The sequence below is a fragment of the Myotis brandtii genome, unplaced genomic scaffold (genome assembly GCF_000412655.1).
Source record: "Myotis brandtii unplaced genomic scaffold, ASM41265v1 scaffold82, whole genome shotgun sequence".
Taxonomy (NCBI): Eukaryota; Metazoa; Chordata; class Mammalia; order Chiroptera; family Vespertilionidae; genus Myotis; species Myotis brandtii.
In genome coordinates, this window is record NW_005371324.1 from 6,151,922 (window position 1) to 6,160,258 (window position 8,337).

Genomic DNA, 8,337 nt, shown 5'->3' on the forward strand with positions numbered 1-8,337 from the left:
GTAACCTAGGTACATGCCCTTGACCGGAATCAAACCTGGGACCCTTCAGTCCACAGGCCGACGTTCAATCCACTGAGCCAAATCGGTTAGGGCCCTTTTTATTCTTCATATGCCTGAACTTGTAATGCATTTACACTTTTCTATTTTTGCAATAGTTGTTTTCTGAATGGCTATATTGTATATTAAAAACTTTATTGAACCTGATTTGTTCTTGGAATCTAATTTGTGTTGGTATAATAAGAGCAAGGGCCATGTTTAGTTTATTGTAGAACCCTTTAGCATTTTCACTAAGGCACAGCTAATACTAAAGTAAATACATTTTTTATTTGTAAATTTGAACGGATGAATGAATGGCCAAACAATGGCTTACAGAATAATGAATAATCTCATATATATATTTTTAGGTAAGGTATTTTATAATGTTTACCATCCTTCAGTACATTGGGCCTGCTTTAAAATCATTGTTTAAAATGGAAAGTAATATCATGCCATGCCTAACCCACTGGAAAAAAAATATTCTTGTTTATTGCTTCAACTTTATAGTAACACCTAACCAGTATTAACAGCCAAGTGTAGGAAAGAAGGTGAATATTAAAGCAAAAGATAATGCTGAAAAGTCAGCAATGAGAAAAGTCATTATATACAGTATATAAATAATTAATATATGTAATAATTACTTTTATAACTAGTATATGTAACTTATCCTGGGCATGTTTAATGAAAAAAAGTGACCATTTCCTGACTATTTATAAAATATAGAATACATTGGTGGCTTGAAATACACAAGTTATTTATTGAGTATTAGTTTCCTATAATCTTTGAAAGTCTAGAAGCAGGATTTGGGCAGAATAAACTGGCAATATGTATGCAAAGTTCTAGGGAAATCAGATAGTCATAGTTAATTGTGTTCTATATCGTATGGCAAACACCCTTCAGCTTTCTCTTGATTTTATGAAATTTTTATTTTAAAATTTCTCCCCTACTTATGATTCAGAAACCAAACTTATATGAAACCTTGCCATTATTAAATTTTAAAAATGTTTTTACTTAAAAAATTAAAGTTGAGATGTAAATATTCAAGCTTTATGTTAGCATTTATTTTTTAAAAAATTTTCTTATAAAGGCTACTAAGATTCCACTACTTAACCACTTTTTTATTTAACCACTATATTACTAACTATACATTATTTTTAAGAGTAGAGAAATAGGAAAGACAAAACTCAAAAGATGCTTACACATAAAAATATTTCAATGTTTAAAATACTTTGTTGTGCTTTATGTTTTCTGGAGAAAAAGAAGATATAAAGATATAAAAAGTGGTTCAGTTATTATCTGCATCAATTAATCAGGCAATACCCCCAAAAAGAGATAAGAGATTGTTTTTCAGCTTTGGATCTGCTCAAAGCAATAAGCAGATTTGTACTGTTCAGCGATATCATGCATTCTCCAGCTTCTTCCAGAATGAGAGAGCTCCCCAAATATAACGGTGCACACAATTCATACTCTGGCATTTCGCAGCCCAGCACAAAGAAGAAAAGCAGAGCTGGAGTCTTCTGCAACTGAAGCCAAAATGCTCCTCCGGTTTCTACAGCAATCCTCCTTTGCATAATCTGCATTAACTGATCTTCCTCAGCCACTTTGATCACCACCTTAACCCTGGATATCTTAGTGTTTTTCTGACTTGCAGCCAAATAAACATAATTAATAATCTTTAGGAAAACTAAAAGAAAATAGAAACTAAAGACCTGATTTCTGTGGTTATTAGTAGAGGTCAATATTTTTCCTGCAGCTTTATTGGGCATTCTTTATGATCTGTAAATCACAGAATAAAATTAGAACTCCTAAAACTTGGCTGCAGATCCCTATAATTTCATGGAGTCTGCATCCTATAATCTGAGTTTTAAAAATCCAACATTTTTAACCTTATTTTTTTTAGAGTATAATTTTACAACTATTTTGTTTTTGGTCTGGATCTTAGAGCAATTCTATCTCAATTTTATCCTTTGCTCTTAAGGCATATTATATATCCATAAGTTAAATAACCTATAAAGTACTACATGGCTTATATATAAAGAAATATTCACTTGTAATTCTAAAGGTCCCTGTTCTTACTGTTTTAATATTATGCATTTTACTATATTCTTGTTAGATCATAATATTTTAAATACAAAGTATAATTATTTTACGTGTGAAATGAATTGACATTATAATATTTTTTTGCATTTCTCTTTTTCAGGCTGAAGAAAAGGCTCATTCAGAGGTAAAAAGCTTGTAGCATTTTTATTTTTGACTACGATCTTATACATTTATGCTGAAATGAGTTTTTCTCCCACTAGAGGGCTCTGCTACAATAGCATACCCCTCCAGTTATGGATACAAATAACTGAAGTAGTTGATAAAAGGTCTTGGATATTTCCTCATAAAGAAAATGAAAGGCAGTGTTTAGAAGCAAACTCTCCTCTCACATTATAGATTGGAGACTTAGCTAATAAATTGTGTCTAGTAGCAAGCACTCCTAAAATCTTTGATGGATGAATGAGTGTGCAGTCTTTCTATTTTATTAGTCTCTTTTCCCTCACAGCCTATAAAACTAACTGCATAGGCTTGAGGAAACTATTGAATCTTGAGCTGCAGACCTCCACAACGCAGGCTACCAGCATCCCAGCCTATCTCGTTGGTGCCAGGACTTTGCTGCCTATAGTCACCACTTTCTGTCTACTGTGGTATATTGTTCTAATCACATACATTTCAGAAATACACACTTTCTTGCAATCACATACAAATGAGAATTCAACCTGGAGAGAATATTCTTTTTCTGACTCTTTGTATAAGAGTTGTGTTGGCCAAGAAGAGCAGGAGGACTTTAATTAGGCCTTTATTTAAGGCACAGTAATGACTATTTGATTGCTTTACACTGAGGCAATCAGACCACAGAGAAAATAAATGTCTTGAAAACAGTCTCTACAAAGGAACTCTTTCCTTTGAAGTCATATTTTATTGCCTTTAATGTAAAATTTGTGATGTACTTCAAAATACTGAAAAAGTATTGATTATGCCAATTTGATCTTTGCAATTGCTAGACCAAACAAGTGATTATGGTGTTTTTTTAAAAAAACAAACAAACATTTTGTTGTATGGACATAGCAAGGCTTCTAACATTGATCATAATATAGCTACTGAAGTATAAAAATGCCACATCTTCTTGCCTTATTAGTAGTTATCCAACTCCCCTTTTATCATTCATGTCCCATAATGAGTCATGGTTGTTAAAAAAATAATTTACAGTACTTATATAATAGAGACTGCTAATTTGAGAAAGCTTCTTTGAATTTGGTTTAAGAACAATATGGATTCTTTGATTTCTGAGACTATTTGGTCATCATCATAGGAATATGACTCAAAAGTTAATTGGGGCTGGGATGTATCTCTTTAAAAAAAAACCGGAGTGGAAAGGAATCTCATTTTCCAAAATTATAAAAATGTCCTCTATTTCTGCTTCCAGCTTCCAGCTCACTTCTTTTTTAGTCTCTCAATTTTGACCACCATTTATTCTCCATAAAAATAGAATGTGAAGGGGAGTAAAAGGAAAAAGACAAGTAATGAACTGTGTCAAGAATGCTCTTTCAAACTAAGGCAATATTCCAAAAGTCCAAATACAACCAAAGGAGACTTGTTTTTGTAAAAATGGGAAGCATTAGAGTAGATTATGTGGCATTTAAATAACTAGAATCCCTTGAGACCAAAGTTTACTTGTTGACTTATAAATGCTTTACCTTTATGAATCACTTTATATTTCATGGCAACATGAGACATGCAGCATAAACTGTGAAAGTGCTTAAATTAAAATTTTAAATATAATATCATATATTCTTCTAGTTTTCTGGTTCAGTTTTATTCAAGAGTGAACTTAACTGAAATGGAAAACATTTTTGCATATTTATTTTGTTGTTTTATTTAGTTGCTAGAGGCCTGGTGCACGAAATTCGTGCACTCAGGGGACGGGGGGTTGTCTCTCAGCCCGGCCTGTGCCCTCTTGCAGTCCGGGAGCCCTCGGGAGATGTCCAACTGATGGCTTAGGCCTGCTCCCCACGGGGATCGGGCCTAAGCCAGCAGTTGGACATCCTTAGCGCTGCTGTGGAGGCGGGAGAGGCTACCACCACCACCACTGCTTTCGCCTGCCATGAGCCCAGCTTCTGGCTGAGTGGCACTCCCCCAGGACAGCTCCTGCGTTGAGTGTCTGCCCCCTTGTGGTCAGTCGCCACCACCACTGCTTTCGCCAGCCATGAGTCCAGCTCTGGCTGAGTGGCACTCCCCCTGGGCAGCTCCTGCGTTGAGTGTCTGCCCCCTTGTGGTCAGTGCACTCAGAGCGACCGGTTATTCCACTGTTTGGTAGATTTGCATATTAGCCTTTTATTGTCAGAGCGACCGGTTATTCCACCGTTCGGTAGATTTGCATATTAGCCTTTTATTATATAAAATTTGCACAGTATTACTGATTTTCTCCTTCTTTTTAAACTATGGATTGTCTATAAAGCCTTTTTTAGTAACTTACTGAATAAAGGGCATTACAATCAAGATTTGGGATGAGTGTTAGCCATTAAAACTCCAGCCAATAAAATTATCTTCAAATATGGGATCATTAAATGTTGAATTAGAACCAGCTTTCAGTGACTGTAGGATTTCTACATCTCTGAGAAGTTTCCAAACATAAAATTAAAATAAACATGCAAAAAAAACTGATAGAAAAATAACACGGAGTACTTTTCACCCAAAAGATCCAGAAAAAAATATGTATATGTATTTTTAATTTTAAAAAAGAACAGATTTTACTACGTAATTTTATTACTGCAAATTTCTGTAAAGAATCAATAAAGAGTAAACTGATTCTTGAGTCAGGCAGAGATGGCAAATGGAACAAGTAAGCAAGCCTTACTTGGCAGATTGGAGTTCCCGCTTTGACATAGGCACTTATCCCTCTTCTGATCATTGGCTTTTGATTGTTACTGTGCAGCCAGTATTCACATTTCTTTAATTTTCAGAAATTGCTACTGATACAGTGGGGGTAGAAGGAACTAACTATAATATTTGCTTTGCTTGCTTGGATTGAATTTTAGTTTTATGTCAAAATCTGCTAGCATATTGAATTGATTTTTTTAATTACATTCAGCAAATTCATAAACTGCGGAGAGAGCTGGTTGCATCTCAAGAAAAAGTGGCTACCCTCACATCTCAGCTTTCAGCAAATGTAAGTCACTTTTGATTTTGTGATACGTTAAAACAGATTTTTAGATAGTAAGTAGGATAATTTTAGTAACCGATTTACACACTTAAATGTCAAAAATTATACAGACTTAAGTCACTAAACTGTGAGACTCGTATAAAGTCAAACTTTCCTGTACGCTGAGTAATAAAATATTAACCCAAATTGATAAGGATGCATACTGTGGTTGAAATGGCTTTTTGTTTCTTATAAGGTTGGAAGTATCAGTAACAGCAACAATGGTTATTTCTTTTCTTATTTTTTATTTTTATCACTCCCCATACATAAGACTTTCTCAAGCCACAATGTTATTAGGGATTGCTGGAGATTAACTTTGGAAGATAAAAAATTCATGTGCCCTGCCTCCTTCAGAGCAATTTATTAGACAATTAGTTAAGCATTCACTTCATTCTAAAATAATAATAATAACTTGGTCTAATTTTGGGTATCTTAGCTATATTGTAAATGAGATATATTTCTCTCAACAACCTGGGCAGCCTTCTCATAGTTCAAGCAGCAGAGAACAGCAAAAATGATGACAGTGAAAACCATCAATTATATTAACATTTACTGAAGACCTTCCAATGTGCCAGGGAGTACATAGATGTAGGGTAATAAACAGCCTGTGGCATTATGCCTCGTCCTCAGGAACAATGGTGTTAGGAACAACGGTGAGGGGTAAGCAAGCTCCCGCTATTTTGCCATATGTCCTGCCACCTTCACTCAACATTAATCTGCTCAGTTCCACTGTAGAGCTTTGGGCCCGTCGCCTGCCTCACTTCTCTATGCTCTCCGTTGAGTTTTTGTACCTCCTAGGCAAAGCCTGACAGAGCAAGACTGAGCAGGTGTAGCCCCCCTGGGTATGACTTGAATAACTGAGATTTTTAAGATGGAAAATTATGGTGTAATAAAACTTTCACAGTATCTAAATAAATCATTTCACTCACAATGTATTCATTTTAGCATTATATTTGAATTGATTTTATCTTTTCATCTTTGGGGGAATCTAAATTTTGGACTGATTGACTATATTTATTTTTTATGCACGTTGTTAGGAGATTCATAAAAATGATAGTATGTTTTAGAGAATTGTTTAGGCAACATTGGAAGAGAACAGTATTATTTAAACTATATTTTGTGTCTAAGTATAACTCTTAAATAGCTCAATAGCGGTTGTAAATTTTATACAATAAACTGTATAGTGGTATAAAACACTCCTGTCTCAGTACCTGAATTTATACCCAGAGGACATATTACAATGAAAATGCCAAAGTACTCCAGGTTCTGTTTGTCTGCAACAAGGAAGGCTTCATGATAGACCCCGTGCATTGGATAGTCAAGATACATCTAGATGTTTTGAATGATTACTCAGGGTTTTATTTTATTTTTAAATCTCTCTTTGTAGACTCATATACTCAGATATTGCAATAACAAGTGGCTGCTATACATTGTGGAATTTGAGCTTTTACACAGTAATTTTGAAGCTATTTCCATTTAAAAAGGAATACATGCTTCCCCTGACCAGTATTGCTCAGCAGATTGGAGCATTGTTCTGTACATGGCAAGGTTGTGAGTTTGATACCTGGTCAGGGCTCCTACAGGAGGCAACCAGTCAATGTTTTTCATATAAGTCTCTCTCTCTCTTTTTCTCTCTCTCTCTCTCTCTCTCTCTCTCTCTCTTTCTGTGTGTGTGTCTCCCTCTCATTCTTCCCTTTTCTCTAAAATCAATAAATATGTCCTCGGGTAAGGATAAAAAACATATTTTAAAAAATAATATATGCTTAATTCTTCCCTTTTCCCTAAAATCAATAAATATGTCCTCAGGTAGGATAAAAAACATATTTTAAAAAATAATATATGCTTATTTTATTAAAAAGAAAAACTAGCCCTGGTTGGTGTAGCTCAGTTGGTTGGGCATCTTCCTGTGCACCAGGAGTTTGCTGGTTCGGCTCCCAGTCAGGGCACTTGCACAGGTTGCAGGCAGCTCCATTCCCGGTGGGCGGCATGCAGGAGGCAGCTGATCGATGTTGCTCTCTCACATCGATGTTTCTCTCTCCCCTCTACCTTCCTCTTTCTCTAAAAATCAGTAAATTATTCTTTAAAACAAAAAAATAAGACAAAAAACTAAAATTAAAAAAATTTTAAATAAAAAGGATTTATTTGTTTTTCCCTCTGAGATTCTCATCCCATTCATGGTTATTGTTTTCTTGTGTTTCCTTTCAACATTATTTTTTTACTAGAGGCCCCATACACAACTTGTGCAAGGGGCTTGGCCCTCGCAGCCCCAGCTTAGTCTGGAAGGTCGTCTGGACAGTCTTTTGGCCATCCGGTCTATATCTATTATTAGAGATATACCCATTAACATAAATATACAAAACCCTCTTGCAAAGGCTTACTACACACTCACACACACACACACACAGGGACACACAAACACACACACACACACACACACACACACACACGCACGTGGGGAACCTAATTCTAACATGGGGTAACGGTCCTGCGGGATCAAATCTTCACCATTGTCCCAAAATGGAGCAAACATTTTAAAACAATGTCAGCCACTTCTGCTCCAATCATACACATCACACTATTTTCACAATGGTTTTATGACTGTGGAGTATGTATTCTCAGCTGGGTGTTGGTATTACCATCAAAGGGTAAAAATTGGTTCCTGTAGTGGAAAAGTATAAACTCACCATTTTCATGTATAAAGCACTGATATACATAGGGTGTATAAGCAGGTATCCAGTGTACCTGTGGCATTAACTGGCATGGAGGAAGAAGTAATAAGGGGAATAAATATTTGTAGTCTTTCCCTGGGAGGTGATAGTTTTTTAAAAAAGTAATAAACAGAATTAGAGGAAATGGTGCCAAATAGATGATTTTGTTTTAAAAGTCTAGTCTTAGAGACAAAGTGCAAATATTTCCAGCTTCTCTAATGTATATCTATGTTATCACTAGGAGTGCATTTTGCACATATATGTGCGCTTAAAATATATCCTATTTTGCATGATCTTTTTTTTACTTTATAATGCACTAGAGGCCCAGTGCACAAAAATTTGTGCACTCGG

At 35.3% G+C, this 8,337-nt stretch overlaps 1 protein-coding gene across 7 annotated transcripts in view; it reads left to right on the forward strand.

The window, feature by feature from the left end:
• The window catches only part of NAV3 (neuron navigator 3), an 832,279-nt gene that overhangs the window by 756,057 nt on the left and 67,885 nt on the right, over positions 1 to 8,337 (forward strand). For all 7 annotated transcript variants that reach the window (XM_014531666.1, XM_005884144.2, XM_014531665.1 and 4 more), the window contains 2 exons: positions 2,237 to 2,260; positions 5,168 to 5,245. In XM_014531666.1, the coding sequence (XP_014387152.1) occupies positions 2,237 to 2,260; positions 5,168 to 5,245 (102 nt within the window). The remainder of the gene's footprint in view (positions 1 to 2,236; positions 2,261 to 5,167; positions 5,246 to 8,337) is intronic.